General features: G+C 45.5%; 1 protein-coding gene and 2 long non-coding RNA genes across 4 annotated transcripts in view; 1 reads left to right on the top strand and 2 right to left on the bottom strand.

Moving 5' to 3' along the window:
- Nucleotides 1-2,367, bottom strand: part of CHEK1 (checkpoint kinase 1) — a 92,862-nt gene extending 90,495 nt beyond the window's left edge. For both annotated transcript variants that reach the window (XM_040431100.1, XM_040431099.1), the window contains exons 1-2: nt 2,295-2,367; nt 1,559-1,671 (exon numbers count right to left, since the gene is read on the bottom strand). In XM_040431100.1, the coding sequence (XP_040287034.1) occupies nt 1,559-1,623 (65 nt within the window). In that variant the 5' untranslated portion in view covers nt 1,624-1,671; nt 2,295-2,367. The remainder of the gene's footprint in view (nt 1-1,558; nt 1,672-2,294) is intronic.
- Nucleotides 2,368-2,470: 103 nt separating this feature from the next.
- On the top strand, nt 2,471-12,181 carry LOC121000302. Its single transcript, XR_005778861.1, has 2 exons — nt 2,471-2,541; nt 11,304-12,181. It is a non-coding gene; the product is annotated as an uncharacterized LOC121000302 (long non-coding RNA).
- Nucleotides 12,182-16,941: 4,760 nt separating this feature from the next.
- Nucleotides 16,942-18,669, bottom strand: LOC121000313. Its single transcript, XR_005778862.1, has 2 exons — nt 17,791-18,669; nt 16,942-17,747 (listed from the first exon to the last, which is right to left on the bottom strand). It is a non-coding gene; the product is annotated as an uncharacterized LOC121000313 (long non-coding RNA).
- Nucleotides 18,670-19,504: the final 835 nt, after the last annotated feature.

Here is a 19,504-nt window from a genome sequence, read left to right on the forward strand (position 1 = left end):
AAGGGGTTAATGAGCTGCGTGAGGGTTTATTTTGTGCGAGACAAGCTGTAGATTTTATTGGCACCATTTTGGGGTACATTTGGCATTCTGGTTGCTTATCTCATTTTTGGGAGGTGAAGTCACAAAAAAAGCTGTTTGGTGTCTTTTTTTTACACCGTTCACTTGATGGGGTAGATCATGTGATATTTTATAGATCCTGTCATTACGGATGCAACGATACCAAATATATCTAGTGGGGGTTTTTTTACGTTTTACACAATAAAAACATTTTTAGAAAAAAAAATATATCATGTTTGTGTTGCCATTTTCTTAGAGCCATATTTTTTTTTTTTCATTTTTCTGGCTATAGTCTTATGTAAGGGCTTGCTTTTTGCGGGACGAGTTGGCTTTTATTGCTACCATTTTGGGGTACATATGACTTTTTGATAAGATTTTATGTTTTTTGTGAAGTGACAAAAAAACCTGTTTTGGCATAATTTTTGTTTTTTACACCATTCACGTTATATTTTTGCAGAGCCAATTGTTACGGACACTGCAATATCAAATATGTCTATTTACATTTTACACAATAAGCATTTTTAGAAAAAAAAATCATCTTTTTGTGTTGCAATTTTCATAGAGCCATTTTTTTTTTCTGGCTATGGTCTTGTGTGGGGAGCTCATTTTTTGCAGGATGAGGCAACATTTTTATTGCTACCATTTTGGGGTACATACGACTTTTTGATTAACATGTCTATTTTTTAATAACGGATTTGGGGGGAATTTTTATTTTTAAAATGTGAAGTTGTTTTTTTTTTAAAAAAAACACTATTTTTGAAATTTTTTATTTTACACTGTGTCCCCCATAAGGTCATACAAGACATTTAACGTAATTTAATTTTTTTTTTATTGATTTCTACTGTAACTGGGGCTGACATAGTAGCCCCAGTTACAGGGGGAAATACACCCCCCAGAGAGGCTGTACTCACCAGGCCACGGCGGTCACATGACCACCGGGACAGGAAGTGGCATACCACTCTGTGAGCGCTGTGTATACAGCAATCTAGAAGGCAGAGACACCGGAACAGTCCCTGCCTTCCCTCTGGGGTGCCCTGCTGCCACTGACAGCAGCCCCCCCTCCCCGCTCGGCAGCTGCACGATTAGCATGCAGCAGACATCTCTGAATGGACGTTCCAGAACGTCCATTCAGAGATAAACTGACCGCTAAAGGACGTTTATAGTCAATGGGCGATCAGGAAGTGGTTAAAAATATGTTCCCCAATGCCCTTTTCAGAACTCAGAGGGATAGATCAAAAGTAAAAAAAAAGTAAAAAACAAATAAAATACAAAAACGTTTGTGGAACCACAAGACCTGATTAACGGAAAATTAAGACTGTAAAATCTCCAGCAGATAATGCATAACACAAAAAATAAATTATTTTAAAGTAATATTACTAGAAAAAGGCAAAAATGCAAAGGAGTATAGTTATGACTTTTCTCAGCTGCATGAATGAGCCATGTATAAGATGATATGAATCAGGATGATACTCCCTGACGAGCCACAGTGACCAGAACTTACTCTCCATAGGCCCCTTCTCCAAGAACCTGCACCAGATCCCAGTCTTCAACAAAAGGCACAGCCATGACGACTCAGCTGTCCGAGAGAAGCCGCTCATCCGACAACCTGAGAGCCTGCACAGCAACAGAAGAATAGCAAAGGAGTCAGACTACTTACCCCTTTTATGTCCCACTGTTGACGATATCAGTATCCCCCCCACACTGCTGACAACCCAGGTACCCCCGCTCCGCACACACACCTTACACTGCTGACAACCCAGGTACCCCCGCTCCCCACACACCTTACGCTGCTGACAACCCAGATACCTACCTTCCCACACACCTTACACTGCTGACAACCCAGATACCTACCTTCCCACACACCTTACACTGCTGACAACCCAGGTCCCTCCCCACCTCGAACTGTGAAAAGAGGTACCCCACCACCTTCTCATGCTGCTGACAACACAGGCACTCCCGATCTCTTGCTACTGACAAACCAAGAACACCCACGCCAGACTGCTGACAACCCAGGTACGGTCCACCTCATGCAGCTGACAACCCCCACATGCACAGCTAACTTTAATGTCATAATACCGGGTGCTGATGTATCCTGCATGGTGTTAATCTCCCACACTGCCCACCAGGTTTCCTCAGAATAACCCCCCGGTGACACACCGCTACTCTGCAATGCCTTCACTACCTCGTATTATGCACAGTGACAACACCCGGCATCAGTCACCCGCTCCGCTTTTTACCTCAGATTACTTGCTGTGCCTCACAGCCAACAGCGCTCGGTTTTCCCGCCCATTTAGGCTTCGAACAACCCGGCAACAAACCACGTCATTACGCCGGCGAGACAGTAGCGTCATGACGCAAGAAACACGTGACCCCCAACTATATAAATATACCTGCAACGCCATATTTCTGGGCACAGCGTGATGGAAAGTGTAGCTGGTGTGAGGGTACTGTAGGCGTGGCCGCACAAATAAAGCCCATCCTAACGTATGTATACATTCTATTATTTGGAGAGAAGTAATGTTACCACTGTCATATGTAGCTCCACTGGAGACCAGTGACCTATGTGATCTGCTGGTATATACTGGGAAGAACTGTGGAGAGTAGTGGTGCTATTATTATCATATATGCCTATATCTAGAGAGTGGTGAGGTCAGAATTATACAATATACCTATATCTGTAGAGCAATGATGTCATAATGATAAAATAGATTTGGAGAGCAGTGATGTCATCATTATAAAATATGCCTATTATTCAGAGAAGTGATTTCATAATTCTGAAATATAACTATAGCTGGAGAGCAACAATGTCTCTTTCTCTGGTGCCTGACTGGGCAAAAATTTAATACAGCTGAAACTCGAAAAATTAGAATATTGTGCAAAAGTTAATTTATTTCAGTAATGCAACTTAACCCCTTAGTGACCACCCATACGCCTTTTTACGGCGGTCACTAAGGGGCCTTAGGCTGGGCTGCTGCGTTTTTATGGCGGCCCAGTCTAAGTGCTGCACTGCTCCCCCGTGCAGCGCTTAGAGGAGTAAAGTGAAAAGAAGGCAGGGCAGCCTGGGCACCTACACACTGAACGCCGCCCCTGGGCACTTGCGAGTGCTCATTTGCATATGAAGTAAGCTTCGTTTTTCCTGCTGGTGCAAGTCTAAAGACAAAGGTACCGTTACAATCCTGTATAGGTGTGCTACAGAGCCATGTAAGCACTGTATATGGCCATATGGAGGTGACAGACTCCCTTTAAAATTAGAATTTTGTGAAAAGGTTCAATATTCTAGGCTCAAAGTGTCACACTCTAGTCAGCTAATTAATCCATACCCCCTGAGCAAAGGGGACCTGAGATTGTGACTTTGGGGTTTCATAAGCTGTAAGCCATAATCATCCAAATTATAACAAATAAAGGCTTGAAATATCTCGCTTTGCTTGTAATGAGTCTATCTCATATGTTTCACCTTTTAATTTGCATTACTGAAATAAATGAACTTTGCACAATATTCAAATTTTTCGAGTTCCACCTGTATACTCACACATTGATTTACAGACATTAGCATCACACTGTCCCTAGTGGAGCTCAAAATCTAAGTTAAAGAGGACCTTTCACCTGGATATCCATAATCTAATTATTATCCTACCTTATAGTGCGGCCCCCACTGATGTCTTGGCACTTTTTTTTTTCTAAAGAACCCCCGTTTGTCCGCTGTGGTCCCCGTCTCTTTTGGCGTCTCATATGCTAATGAGGCCACTCGGTTAAACTAGGCGTGGACTTGTATTTCTCCTGGGTGTGGTTATCTTCTCCCTGGCTGTGAGCGCATCCAATCAGAGCGCCCTGTTCTTAGCCAGGGAGAAGGAGCTCATGTTCTTGCGAGAATCACAGCTCCTTCTCCCGCAAGAACTTGAGCTCCTTCTCCCTGGCTTAGAGAGCGGCGCTCTAATTGAATGCGCTCGCAGCCAGGAAGAAGATAACAGCGCCCAGGAGAAATACAAGTCCACTCCTAGTATAACCGAGTCGCCTCATTATCATATGAGGCGCCAAAAGATACGGGGACCACAGCGGACAGACGGGGGGGTTCTTTAGAGAAAAAAAAAGTGCCAAGACATCAGTGGGGGCCGCACTATAAGGTAGGATAATAATTAGGCCGAGTTCACACGAACGTGTGTGACCCGTGCCTGTGCTGCGGCCCGCAACGCAATGCACGATCGCCGGCCGTAGGTCAGCCGCATCGGATCGCGGACCCATTCACTTTAATGGGTCCGCGATCCGGCCGTTCCACTAAAAGATAGGACTTGTTCTATCTTTTAGCGGAACGGAAGTACGGGACGTAACCCCACGGAGGCACTCCGTAGTGCTTCCGAGGGGTCCCGTCCTGTGCGGCCGTTCCGCGATTCCGGATTTGCGGACCCATTGAAGTGAATGGGTCCGCATCCGTGATGCGGAATTCACACGGAACTGTGGCCGTGTATTGCGGCCCGCGATTTGCGGGCCGCAATACGGCCACAGATCACACACGTTCGTGTGAACTTAGTCTTAGATTAAGGATATCCAGGTGAAAGGTCCTCTTTAACCACTTAAAAGGACCTTTCACTAGAATAAAACATTTAAACTAAGTATACAGACATGTAGAGCGGCGCCCAGGGATCTCCCTGCACTTACTGTTATCCCTGGGCGCCGCTCCGTTCTCCCAGTATAGTTTCTGGTATCTTCATAGTTAGGCTCCACCCAGGGGAACCTGCCGGCGTCTCATTCTCCCATGCTGTAGCGCTGGCCAATCGCAGCGCTCAGCTCATAGCCTGAGAGGCTTTTTTTTCTCTCAGATTTCAGATTTTAAACTAGTCATGCTCCACAGCTTACCTTGAATCGGCTGTGCTGTTCTATATTGTAATCCGTCCAGTAGTTTTGCAGAAAAACGACTTTTATAATTATGCGAATTAACCCTGAAGGTGCCCAGAGGGGCGTTATGTTCCCCTTTGTGTGCCCAGTAACGCCCGTCTTACAGTGCCCAAAACGCCTTCCTCCAGAATCCCTAACCGCCCACAGCGTCTCATCCCTCTCCTCCCCCTCCCTGACGGCCGAGCGAAGTCTTGCGCAGACGCAGTACCCACTGAGGGCTGCGCCAGTGCGATTTCCTGGAGACTGAGGGAAGAGCGAGCATCGGACGTCACTGGGCTCGGCGCATGCCCAGTGACAACGATGAAGCTCCTGCCCTCAGTCTCCAGCAAATCGCACTGGCGCAGCCCTCAGTGGGTACTGCGTCTGCGCAAGACTTCGCTCGGCCGTCAGGGAGGGGGAGGAGAGGGAAGTCTTCCGCAGACGCAGTACCCACTGAGGGCTGCGCCAGTGCGATTTCCTGGAGACTGAGGGAAGAGCGAGCATCGGACGTCACTGGGCTCAGCGCATGCCCAGTGACAACGATGAAGCTCCTGCCCTCAGTCTCCAGCAAATCGCACTGGCGCAGCCCTCAGTGGGTACTGCGTCTGCGCAAGACTTCGCTCGGCCGTCGGGGAGGAGAGGGGAGGGATGAAACGCTGTGGGCGGTTAGGGATTCTGGAGGAAGGCGTTTTGGGCACTGTAAGAGGGGCGTTACTGGGCACACAAAGGGGAACTTAACGCCCCTCTGGGCACCTTCAGGGTTAATTCGCATAATTATAAAAGTCGTTTTTCTGCAAAACTACTGGACGGATTACAATATAGAACAGCACAGCCGATTCAAGGTAAGCTGTGGAGCATGACTGGTTTAAAATCCGAATTTCGGTTATGAGAGGTGACAGAATCCCTTTAACGGTTTATTGCTCGGTCATGCAACTTGGCACCCAAATGAATTTTACCTACTTTTCTTCTCACAAATACAGCTTTCTTTTGGTGGTATTTGATTGCTGCTAAGATTTTTCGTTTTTCCGATATTAATCAAAATAGGCTGTAATTTTCAAAAAAAAAGTGTATTTTTAACTTTCTCTGGTTAAATTGTTCAAATATAATTACATTTCTATACAAGTTTGTGTCAGAATTTATTGTGCTACATGTCTTTGATAAAAAAAATCCAATAAGTGTATATTTATTGGTTTGCGCAAAAGTTATAGCGTTTACAAACTATGATACAAAAATGTGAATTACCGCATTTTGAAGCAGCTCTGACTTTCTGAGCACCTGTCATGTTTCTTGAGGTGCTAGAATGCCAGGATAGTATAAATACCCCACAAGTGACCCCATTTTGGAAAGAAGACACCCCAAGGTATTCCGTGAGGGGCATGGCGAGTTCCTAGAATATTTTTTTTTTTTGGCACAAGTTAGCGGAATTTTTTTTTTTATTATAATTTTTTTTTTTTTCTTACAAAGTCTCATATTCCACTAACTTGTGACGAAAAATAACATTTTACATGAACTCTCCATGCCACTCATGAAATACCTTGGGGTGTCTTCTTTCCAAAATGGGGTCACTTGTGGTGTATTTATACTGCCCTGGCATTTTAGGGGACCTAAAGTGTGAGAAGTAGTTTGGAATCCAAATGCGTAAAAAATGCCCTGTGAAATCCTAAAGCTACTCTTTAAAATTTGGGCCCCTTTGCGCACCTAGGCTGCAAAAAAGTGTCACACATGTGGTATCACCGTACTCAGAAGAAGTAGGGCAATGTGTTTTGGGGCGTATTTTTACATATACCCATGCTGGGTGAGAGAAATTTCTCTGTAAAAGACAACTTTTCCCATTTTTATTTTTTTATACAAAGTTGTTATTTTACAGATATTTCTCTCACCCAGCATGGGTATATGTAAAGACACCCCAAAACACATTGCCCTACTTCTCCGGAGTACGGCGATACCACATGTGTGACACTTTTTTGCAGCCTAGGTGCGCAAAGGGGCCCAAATTTCAATGAGTACCTTTTAGGAGGGCTTTTTTAGACATTTGGATTCCAGACTTCTTCTCACGCTTTAGGGCCCCTAAAATGCCAGGGCAGTATAAATACCCCACATGTGACCCCATTTTGTAAAGAAGACACCCCAAGGTATTCCATGAGGGGCATGGCGAGTTCATAGAAGATTTTTTATTTTTTTTGGCACAAGTTAGTGGAAATTGATTTATTTATTTTCTCACAGTCTCCCTTTCCGCTAACTTGGGACAAAAAGTTCAATATTTCATGGACTCAATATGCCCGTCAGCGAATACCTTGGGGTGTCTTCTTTCCAAAATGGGGTCATTTGTGGGGTGTTTGTACTGCCCTGGCATTTGAGGGTCTCCACAATCATTACATGTATGGGCAGCATTAGGAGTTTCTGCTATTCTCCTTATATTGATCATACGGGTAATGGGATTTTTTTTTTCCGTTCAGCCTCTGGGCTGAAAGATGAAATGAACGGCACAGATTTCTTCATTCGCATCGATCAATGTGGATGAAAAAATCTCTGCCCAAAAATGTGCAAAAAAAAAGAGGGGAAAGTCGTCTGCCAGGACATAGGAGCTCCGCCCAACATCCAAACCCACTCAGCTCGTATGCCCTGGCAAACCCGATTTCTCCATTCACATCAATCGATGTGGATGAATAAATCATTGCCGGAATTTTTATTTTATTTTTTATACAAAGTGTTTGCCAAAGCATATGAACACCGCCCCTCAGCTCATAAGCCTCTGCAAAAGTATCTTTTTTACTGCAGAGGAGAAATCTCGTCTTGCAGCGCCGCATACACCGACTTTGTGTAATCCGACAGCAGCGCAATGCTTCTGTCAGAATGCACATCAGTGCTGCAGCTGCTTGATCGCTTGGTCCACCTAGAAGGTAAAAAAAAAAAAACAGGCCGCAACGCAATAAATTTATTAAAATTAACTTTATATAACATTTGAACAGAACATTAACTTTTATAAACTTTATTGAACTTTTGAAACAGAACATTAACTTTTTTGCTTACCTGTGTTTTTTTTTTTTTACCTTTTTAGAGGACAAACCTCTCCTTCCCCATGGGACAATGTGCAAAGCGCAAATCGCCCAGAGATGTGGCGAAGTACATTATGCACTTTGTCCCAGGTGAAAGGAGAGGTTTGTGGCAGCTCTGTGTGAAAGGGCCCTAAGACCCCTGTGTGCCTGTCCTGTGTCATGCGATCCCTACACTAATGGTGTACCTGTGTGTGGAACTTGCGGAAACACTCCCCTATGCATAGGGCAGGCTGGTCAGGACAAAAAACGGTGGTGTCACGCCTTATTCCACCCCTGCTACAGACACGACATCCTTTTACTTGGGGAACGTTGAGTTGGGGTACCAGGATAGACACTGAGGAAGTGTCTGCCATGTAGCCGGCTCACTACATCAGGGACTTGGGGCACGGAACCTCCTGGATACAGGATTTCCGAAATGATCTCTTCCTGGAATTTTAGGAAGGATCCTGTTCTCCCAGCCTACTGTAGAGAACAAAACTGTTATATACAGCCAATTGAATTAAATATACAGACACATTCTTATACCAGTGTCTGGTGCGGCGGGACACTAAATAGGGAGCCAACATCTGGTCATTGAAGTCCACCCCTCCCATGTGAAGGTTATAGTCGTGCACAGAGAGGGGTTTCTCAATGATTCCAGTTGCCCTTTCAATTTGGACAGTCGTGTCTGCGTGAATGGTGGACAGAAGGTAAACGTCCCTCTTGTCCCTCCACTTCACCGCGAGCAGTTCTTGGTCACACAAGGCAGCCCTCTCCCCCCGTGCAAGTCGGGTACTAACGAGCCGTTGGGGGAAGCCCCGGCGACTAGGTCGCGCAGTGCCACAGCATTGAATTCCGACTAGATGTAAGTGCCGAAAGAGGGCCACGCTTGTGTAAAAATTGTCCACGTATAAGTGGTACTCCTTGTGGAGTAAGGGTGACACCAAGTCGCAGACAATCTTGCCACTGCTCCCCAGGTAGTCAGGACATCCGACCGGCTCCAGTTTTGAGTCTTTTTCCTCATAGACCCTAAACCGATATGTATAGCCTGTGGCCCTTTCACAGAGCCTTTTACAGTTTGACCCCATACCGGGCGCGCTTGCTGGGGATGTACTGTTTGATGCCAAGGCGCCCGGTAAAATGTACTAGGGACTCGTCTATGCAGATGTTTTGATTGGGGGTATACGCATCTGCAAATCTGGATGACAAATGGTCTATGAGGGGCCGAATTTTGTGGAGCCGGTCATAAGCAGGGTGGCCTCTTGGATGACAGGTGTTATTGTCAGCGAAATGCATAAAGCACATGATGACCTCAAAACGTGCCCTGGACATTGCAGCAGAGAACATGGGCATGTAATGTATTGGGTCTTTAGACCAATATGACCGCAATACATTTTTTTTGTTAGACCCATGCTGAGGATAATGCCCAAAAAAAAATTAAATTCGGAAACTGTGACTGGTTTCCACCGGTAAGGCTGGGCATAGAAGCTTTCCGGATTGGCGGTAATAAACTGTGTGGCGTAGTGGTTGGTTTCTGCCACAACTAGGTCATAGAGATCCGCGGTGAAGAACAGCTCAAAAACCTCGAGGGCTGATCCTAAATGAGCTGTCTCCACGCGAACTCCAGACTGGGCGGTGAAAGGGGGCAATACGGGTGTGGTGGAAGCAGGGGAGTGCCAATTAGGATTTGCCAGCACCTCTAGGAGACTAAGGGTTCTACAGGCCTGTGAACGCGGTGGCTGCGACGGGGGAGTTACTGCACGTGCCACCTTGAACTGCCCTTCTGGTGCTCGCCACTTCACCAGGGAATACGGCAGTGCTGGTAGAAGGTCCAGGATGTGCTGCGCTGCGCTGCTGGTGTATGCCGCACCATAAAAAAGATCAGCGCTAGCACCACTCTGCTGCAAATGAGGCTCATCATGCGGGGTATGCAGAACACTGACATGGGATCGGGTACGCCTGACTGTAGCAGGGACCTCAACCTCGTCATCTTCGCTAGCGGTTAGAGTGCCACTGCTGTCTACAGGTTCATATTCTGAACCACTGGATTCAGCGGGTGAGGCGTCCCCATCGCTTTCATCCATCACGGCCAGAATCCTGTAGGCCTCTTCAGCGGAATACCCCTTGTTTGACATTTTGGGCTCACTAAATTTAGGGGGTATTCCTCTGAGACTACCCAGGAAAAAGAGCAAACCTACCTAGTAAAAAGGAGTGCTTGCGAAGTAAAGCTGTGATCGCTAATAAAGATCCAAAAAGCTCAAAAGTTCTTTATAGTGGCGCAACGATTTTACAGTGTTTTTGCAGTGATCAGAAAAAAAAATTCTGTCACTGCCGTGGGGCGGACTGAGCGCAAGTGTGGGCATAAGATCAGGCCTGATCGGGCGAACACTGCGTTTTTTGTAGAGCCTAAGGTGACCCTAATGTACTTGTATAGATCTGATTGCGATCAGTCTTGATCACTTACAGATACTATATAGTACTAGTGCTGATTAGCGACAGCGATGACGCTAATCAGCAACTAATCAGTGACTGCGGTGGGCTGGGCGCTAACTACCTAGCAAGTAGCTAACTACCTGGCGGTGATGAGGGACCCTTACAGGGGGGTGATCAATGACGGGGGTGATCAAGGAGTCTAATATGGGTGATCAGGGGCTAATAAGGGGTTAATAAGTGACTGGGTAATGTGTATGTGTGGTGATTGGTGCTACTTACAGAGCTGCCTGTGTCCTCTGGTGGTCGATCCAAGCAAAAGGGACCACCAGAGGAGCAGGTAGCAGGTATATCAGACGCTATTTTCAAAATAGCGTCTGACATACCCATTTCATTGGTCATTTCAAAAATCTACAGCCTGCCAGCCAATTATCGCGGCTGGCAGGCTGTAGATGAACTTCTGAACTGCGCGCTCCTGTGAGCGCGTTCACAGGAAATCTCGGGTCTCACGAGATGACGCCGATCGGCGTTAGTGTGACCTGAGGGAGCCGCCGCAGTCACACCTTTTGGCGTTAGTGTGAAGGGAGGTGGTTAAAAAGGACCTTTCACCACTCCTGACATGTTTGTTTTAATAGCTTCATGCATTCCCGATGTAATAATCTATTATTATGGCTCTGTTGTGCCATTCCTTTATTATTTCTACTAGAAGTTATGAATGAATTGCTAGCCGTCTGCAGTAAGGGTACACTGTTCATTGTTTACCTGCTCGCCGTTGTCTCTGCAGTGGTGAGCAGGTGTAAATACACCCAAGCCATTCCATTAATTTCAATGGGATGGCTCGTTCCTATACACTAGATTATCTAGTATATCAATAGTATATATTGAAACCTATTTTCTTTTCTTTTGTTTTAGATAACTTTATTGGCATTGTTACAAAAATGCCTTCTTGTATTGTAAATCAGTGTCTCAGCAAATCGGGTCGCAAAGGACAAAACGAAAACATAATTTTGCATCGTTTTCCAAAGGATATACTAAGGATAAAAAAATGGCTAGAACAAACAAAACAAAATTTCACAGATATCGACAGTCTAGCGGCTAATATATTAGAGGGTAGTAAACAGGATAAATTTAGAATTTGCTCCTGTCACTTCACCCCATATTGCTACGAAGTAATCAATTACCAAAAACATCTTAAACCAGATGCTGTCCCAACCATATTTCCCATAATTAAAGATGGAGAAAGTATTATATCTGAATCTTTAAAAAAGAAACGGAACAAAAGAAGAAGGGCAGATTTGAAACCACAGTCAACTTCAAATGTCCATTTTGACACCTGTACAATTGGTGAAGATTTGAATGTAGAAGAACCAAAAGTGAATAGTGGATTTAGACATGCAAATACTCAGACCGACTGTACAATGAGCAATTGTGTTATCATATGCAAGAACGAGTATACAATAACTACAGCCTACAGTCCAAACTTGGCAACTAGTGTGTTTTTTTTACCAGTAACAACTTCTACTCCTCAATCTGCAAGACAATCTACAGGAACATACCAGGCAGATGAGTTAGCATCTCCCCTTAAAGAAGAGAGCGAATTTACAGAAGTAATTATTTCTTAATCTGGGAGTTTAAGCCAACGAAGACTTGGATATACTTGGGCAAGATCTACCACAAAAAAAACATTGCTGACGACTTCATGAATTTATCAATTACTATAGCAGAAGAACAAGAAGACTATTTACACCAGGATGAGAATTACATTCCAGAAGTGCCAAGCTTCACAACTTCAGATACATTAAATTCGATCGATCACTTTTCAGAAACACAAAGCCTACCTCCACCATTGTTCCGATTTGCTGATGAAAAATAATTGGTTTTAGATCAGAAAATTGTCTTTGAATCATGCTTAGACAATCTCCTCTACAGTGGCGTGCCTAGGGTGTTTGGCACCTGGTTCGGGTCCTTTTTTTTGGCACCTCCCACCAATACTTTTAAACCCCCTTACAGTAGTATTGCCCTCATTGTACAACCTTCATAGTAGTTTTGTCCAGATATGTGCCCTCTCATGGTAATTATGCCCATATTGTGCCCCTTCAAGGTAGTTATGCCTTCACTGTACAACTTTCACAGTAGTTATGCCCATGTTGTGCCCCTTTAAAGTACTTATTCCTTCATTGTGCCCCCTTCACAGTTGTAATGCCCTCTTTGTGCCTCCCTTACAGTAGTTTTGCCCTCTGTCCCATTTCAAAGTATTAATGCCCTATTTCTGCCCCTCACAGTTGTAATGCCCTCTGTGCCCCTTCAGAGTAGTTATGCTCACTATGCCACCATACCAGTAATAATGCCCTCTGTGCCCCTTCATAGTAATAATGCCCACTCAGTGCCCCATAACAGTTATGCCCACCCACTTTACAAGGGTAATGCTCTCTGTGCCCCTTCACAGTAGTAATGCAATCTGTGCTACCTTCACAGTAGTAATGCCCATTGTGCCCCCTTAATAGTAGTAATGCCCATTGTGCCCCCTTAATAGTAGTAATGCCCATTGTGCCCCCTTAATAGTAGTAATGGCCATTGTGCCCCCTTAATAGTAGTAATGCCCATTGTGCCCACTTCATAGTTACAGTGGGATGCGAAAGTTTGGGCAACCTTGTTAATCGTCATGATTTTCCTGTATAAATCGTTGGTTGTTACGATAAAAAAATGTCGGTTAAATATATCATATAGGAGACACACACAGTGATATTTGAGAAGTGAAATGAAGTTTATTGGATTTACAGAAAGTGTGCTATAATTGTTTAAACAAAATTAGACAGGTGCATAAATTTGGGCACCACAAAAAAGAAATGAAATCAATATTTAGTAGATCCTCCTTTTGCAGAAATTACAGCCTCTAAACGCTTCCTGTAGGTTCCAATGAGAGTCTGGATTCTGGTTGAAGGTATTTTGGACCATTCCTCTTTACAAAACATCTTTTAGTTCATTCAGGTTTGATGGCTTCCGAGCATGGACAGCTCTCTTTAAGTCACAACACTGATTTTCAATTATATTCAGGTCTGGGGACTGAGATGGCCATTCCAGAACGTTGTACTTGATCCTCTGCATAAATGCCTTAGTAGATTTTGAGCAGTGTTTAGGATCGTTGTCTTGTTGAAAGATCCAGCCCTGGCGCAGCTTCAGCTTTGTCACTGATTGGTGGACATTGGTCTCCAGAATCTGCTGATACTGAGTGGAATCCATGTGTCCCTCAACTTTGACAAGATTCCCAGTCCGTGCACTGGCCACACAGCCCCACAGCATGATGGAACCACCACCATATTTTACTGTAGGCAGCAGGTGTTTTTCTTGGAATGCTGTGTTCTTTTTCCTCCATGCATAACGCCCCTTGTTATGGCCAAATAACTCTGTTTTAGTTTCATCAGTCCATAGCCCCTTATTCCAAAATGAAGCTGGCTTGTCCAAATGTGCTTTAGCCCACCTCAAGCGGCACTTTTTGTGCTGTGGGCGGAGAAAAGGCTTCCTCTGCATCACTCTCGCATACAGCATCTCCTTGTGTAAAGTGCGCCGAATGGTTGAACGATGCACAGTGACTCCATCTGCAGCAAGATGATGTTGTAGGTCTTTGGTGCTGGTTTGTGGGTTGACTCTGACTGTTCTCACTAGGGGTGGGCGATATGGCCTAAAATCTATATTGCGATATAATTTTAAGCATGTGCGATATGCAATATATATTGCGATATATTGTTTTCTATATTGGGGGGTGTTTTTTTTTTTGTTTTTTTTAACTTTTTATTTAATAACTATTAGCCTCCTTAAGGGCTAGAACCCTTGTCATATTCATCCTAATAGAGCTCTATTAGGGTGAATAGGACTTTACACTCTCCCTGCTGCCCTGTGCTTTGTGCACACAACAGCAGGGAGCTGACCATGGCAGCCAGCCTCTGATCTGCCCCCCCCCCAGCCTCTGATCTGCCCCCCCCCCCCCCAGCCTCTGATCTGCCCCCCCCCAGCCTCTGATCTGCTCCCCCCCCCCCAGCCTCTGATCTGCTCCCCCCCCAGCCTCTGATCTGCTCCCCCCCCAGCCTCTGATCTGCTCCCCCCCCCCAGCCTCTGATCTGCTCCCCCCCCCAGCCTCTGATCTGCTCCCCCCCCAGCCTCTGATCTGCTCCCCCCCCAGCCTCTGATCTGCTCCCCCCCCCCAGCCTCTGATCTGCTCCCAGCCTCTGATCTGCTCCCCCCCCAGCCTCTGATCTGCTCCCCCCCCAGCCTCTGATCTGCTCCCCCCCCAGCCTCTGATCTGCTCCCCCCCCCAGCCTCTGATCTGCTCTCCCCCCAGCCTCTGATCTGCTCCCCCCCCCCAGCCTCTGATCTGCTCCCCCCCCAGCCTCTGATCTGCTCCCCCCCCAGCCTCTGATCTGCTCCCCCCCCAGCCTCTGATCTGCTCCCCCCCCCAGCCTCTGATCTGCTCCCCCCCCAGCCTCTGATCTGCTCCCCCCCCAGCCTCTGATCTGCTCCCCCCCCAGCCTCTGATCTGCTCCCCCTGCCTCTGATCTGCCCCCCCAGCCTCTGATCTGCTCCGATCGGTTACCATGGCAGCCAGGACGCTACTGAAGTCCTGGCTGCGATTGTATGTTAGTGAGCAGCATTATACTCACGTGCGCCGTGGCCGCCGGTCGCTCCTTCTTCTCATAGGTCTGTGCGGCGCATTGCTAATTCTATAAGCATTAGCAATGAGCTGCACAGACAGAAGAAGGAGCGCCCGGCGGCCACGGCGCACGTGAGTATAATGCTGCTCACTAACATACCATCGCAGCCAGGACTTCAGTAGCGTGACTCCTGGCTGCCATGGTAACCGATCGGAGCCCCAGCATTACACTGCTGGGACTCCGATCGGAACTGCCCACTGCCACCAATGATGGGGGGGGGGGGGGGGGGGGGGGGGAGGGGGACCCTGTGGGATATGGCCGGCACATTCATTGGTGGCCACAGTCCCTCCCCTCCTACTCTGTCCTCATTGGTGTTCAGCGGCAGCCGCGCACAGTGGTGAGGGAGGAACTCCCTCCTTCTCCAGTCTCCATTGTGCCGGCCGGCTCAGGAGAAAATAGTTCGCGCAAAGAGCGCGATCATATCGCGGTCCGGCGATATGGCGAAAATCCATATCGTGGCCCAAATTTATATCGCATCTCGCCTATACCGCCCACCCCTAGTTCTCACCATTCGTCGCTTCTGTCTATCCGAGATTTTTAATGGTCTGCCACTTCGAGCCTTAACTTGAACTGAGCCTGTGGTCTTCCATTTCCTCAATCTGTTCCTAACTGTGGAAACAGACAGCTAAAATCTCTGAGACAGCTTTCTGTATCCTTCCCCTAAACCATGATGGTGAACAATCTTTGTCTTAAGGTCATTTGAGAGTTGTTTTGAGACCCCCATATTGCTACTCTTCAGATACAATTAAAAGAGGAGGGAAACTTACAATTGACCCCCTTAAATACTCTTTCTCATAATTGGATTCACCTGTGTATGTAGGTCAGGGGTCACTGAGCTTACCAAGCCAATTTGAGTTCCAATAATTAGTTCTAAAGGTTTTGGAATCAATAAAATGACAACAGTGCCCAAATTTATGCACCTGCCTAATTTTGTTTAAACAATTATAGCACACTTTCTGTAAATCCAATAAACTTCATTTTACTTCTCAAATATCACTGTGTGTGTCTTCTATATGATATATTTAACTGACATTTTTTATCGTAACAAGCAACGATTTATACAGGAAAATCATGACGATTAACAAAGTTGCCCAAACTTTCGCATCCCACTGTATAATGCCCATTGTATCGCATTCATAGTAGTAATGTCCATTGTGCCCCCTCAATAGTAGTAATGACCATTGTGCCCCCCTAATACTAGTAATGCCCTTTGTAGTAGTATTGCCCTCTGTGCCCCCTTTGTAGTAGTAATAATGCCCTCTCTGCCCCCTTTGTAGTAGTAATGCCCTCTGTGCCCCCGTAATGGTAGAAATGCCCCGTTAACAAAAAAAAACACAGTACCTACTCACCTTGTCCCGTTCCTGAAGCTCACAGTCCTCTCTCCCCTACAGACACAAATCGCTCTGCAGCACTGTGTGGGCGGAGCTTATGCAGATTTCTAGGCTGCATGCTCCGCCCCACATTGGCAGGCAGTGCGATCTGTGCCTGCAGGCTGAGTGGTGGAGCAGGGAGATGTCTTCTTGCTTCACCATTTAGTGCGGGAGAGACAGAGAGCAGGGAGCTGAGTGACAGGACCACAGCTCCCTGTTCTCCAGCAATGAACACTTCCATCTATATTGATGGAAGCGCTCATTGCTTGTAGGCTCTAGGCACCCCCTGAGAGCCGACACCCGGTCAAATGTGAATTGTACCTTCCTGGTAAAAAGTTATACCAAGAATTATGAAGGCACCTATGTCTGTCCACGCCCAAGGTCCCAAATTTTAAGGTTTTTGAAAATCAACCAAGAATCGGACAGTATGGTGCAGGCAATTTACTTACTGCCACATCCATTTTGTTCAGTGGCCTCAACTTTCAGAAAGTAAAAGAACTCTTTGATATCTTTAGGATTGTTAAGTATATATGAAAAAAGCTATTATCGATATCAAAGTAAGTTTCTGTTTCCTGCATTCGATTTGGCATGGAAAAATGAAAAGTCTAGGATAAAAGAAGAAATTAGACATAAAGACCTGTGCATTGCTGGAGATGGGCAATGTGATAGCCAAGTATTGTGTCTACACGATGATGGACAATGTTACACAGAAGATAATCGACTTTGAAGTCGTCCAGCGAACACAATGTCCTTCATCAGTAGCAATGGAGAAGCAGGTATTCGGTATTGTTTTAGATAGTCTACTAAATGAAGACTTCAATATTAAAATCTTCGCTTCTAATAGACATGTTGGTATCCGGAAGAAGATGAGACAAGAATACAGCCATATTAAACATCAGTTTGATGTCTGGCATTTCGCCAAGTCCATCCGAAAGAAGCTGACTTCTGCAAGTAGACTGAAGTTTTGCAAGGAAATTACCCTGTGGATCCCAAAGATAATCCCGCATTTCTGGTGGAGCATCCAGACTTGCGAAGACGAAAGGAAACTTCTTCAAGTGGCTATCGCTCTTACATCATATCATTGATCGACACCAGTGGGAAGGAGAATTATATTCAAACTGTTCGCATGGAACAATTGGTGAAGAAACTGAAGATAAAATTTTATGGCTGCAGAAGGATAAACCACAATATCTAAACATTCAAAAGATTGTAAATAGCCAGCAGCTCGTCAGCGATCTTCCACACCTGGTACACAACTGTCATACAGGGGCATTAGAGAACTTCCATAGCCTGGCCTTGAAGTATAGAACAAAAAGAATTCACTTCGGCATTGGTGGGATGGAAACCAGGACTAAATTGGCTGCCTTGACGCACAACAACAACGTTGGGAGACCACAAGCTGTTGTCAATGTTTAAAAGAAAAATACTGAGGCATTTGGCTCAAAGAAAACAGTCATTGTGTTACCAAAAGGAAAAAAATTGCTGGATTGTCAAACATATATATGAGAAAATGTCGGTAAACTACCTTGAAAATTTGTCTACTGATGTTCTTAAACTAGCTAATGGCAACCTGCAGTCAGAGTGGACTTCAAGGGCTCCAACACTGCCTCCAAATATCAGCAACATGGAGAGACCGAACAAAGAGGACATAAAAAAACAATGGATTCGTTGGATGAGAGGCATTTTACCCGCATGATTTTAAAGCGGTATTAAGTTAAACAAAATTGTTTCTAATTACAAAACATAAATGTTATACATTTATTGAGATAACTGGTATAAGTTGTACCACAAATATATTGCAATAAAAATTCTTAAAGTGGTTATGCGAAATAATAAACATCCCCCCTGCATGTGCCCGGGCCCCCCCCCTATGCAATATACTTACCTGGTTCCCTGCTCCATGCAGCGCTCCTAGTACACGCAACGCAGCTGCTCCCTTGATTAATAGTTGTTACAACCATTTTATGACAATAGTATTATTAACTTGGAAACAATGCTTTGTCAAAATGTGTTCTCTTTTTTGAAATTATAAATAACCATTTCTCTTGGTAGCCGTTTTAATTTCTACTTAAATAATAAAAACCGCCTCAAAAAGTACATTGCTTCAGGTGCGTCGCAGGTCCCAATCGTGAAGTGGTTACTTAGTAATCTTAAATATTTTTTACAACTGTATAAATACATGTAAACTTAGGGTTGTCTCGCTTCAGTAAGTGGCAATTATGTAGGGAACAAGTTAATACACAAGGCACATACTAATGTATTGTTATTATCCATATTGCCTCCTTTGCTGGCAGGATTAATTTTTTCCCCTCCCGCACGACAGCACCTTAGAGAGAGAGAGCTCCCGAGTACAACAGCAGAAACACAAGAAAAAGGAGCTCATAGTACCAAAAAACTAATATACACTGCTCAAAAAAATAAAGGGAACACAAAAAGAACACATCTTAGATCTGAATTAATTAAATATTCTTCTGAAATACTTTTGTTCTTTACATAGTTGAATGTGCTGACAACAATCACACAAAAATGAAAAAAAATGGAAATCAAATTTTCTCCCCTCCCCTCCATGACGGCACCTTACTTGGAGATTATCCTCCTCCAGCCAGGCAGGGACAGGAAGGTTCAAAAGGGCCCGCCTCCTCACTTATCTTTAGTGTCTTCCTGTCCCTGCCAGGCGGAAGATAGGACTACGTTCGTGCTCCGGTCGGGAGCTATCGCGGAGTAGCGGGTGCATTGCGCCAGCCACGGTCTTACCTTGGGCAAGTAAGGCCGTTCCATGGAGCCTGCCGCGGTCCTCTCAATATTCAAAACTCGCGCGCGCCAGCGTGTAGTGACTAGCCGCGGCAACCGGACACTCAAAGGAGTACTTCCGGTTTCTAGGCTGCCTGCTGCCCAAGATTCTTGGCTCCGGCGGGTGACGTCATCTGGGGGCCTAATTGTGGTAGCCGGAGAGTTGCCGGGCCGGATGATGTCGGAGGTCCTGGGGAGACTTCCGGCCTACGTAGTTTTAAAAACTGGCGCCCTGGTCAAGTCGGAT

Source organism: Bufo bufo, chromosome 1 (genome assembly GCF_905171765.1).
Source record: "Bufo bufo chromosome 1, aBufBuf1.1, whole genome shotgun sequence".
Lineage (NCBI taxonomy): Eukaryota > Metazoa > Chordata > Amphibia > Anura > Bufonidae > Bufo > Bufo bufo.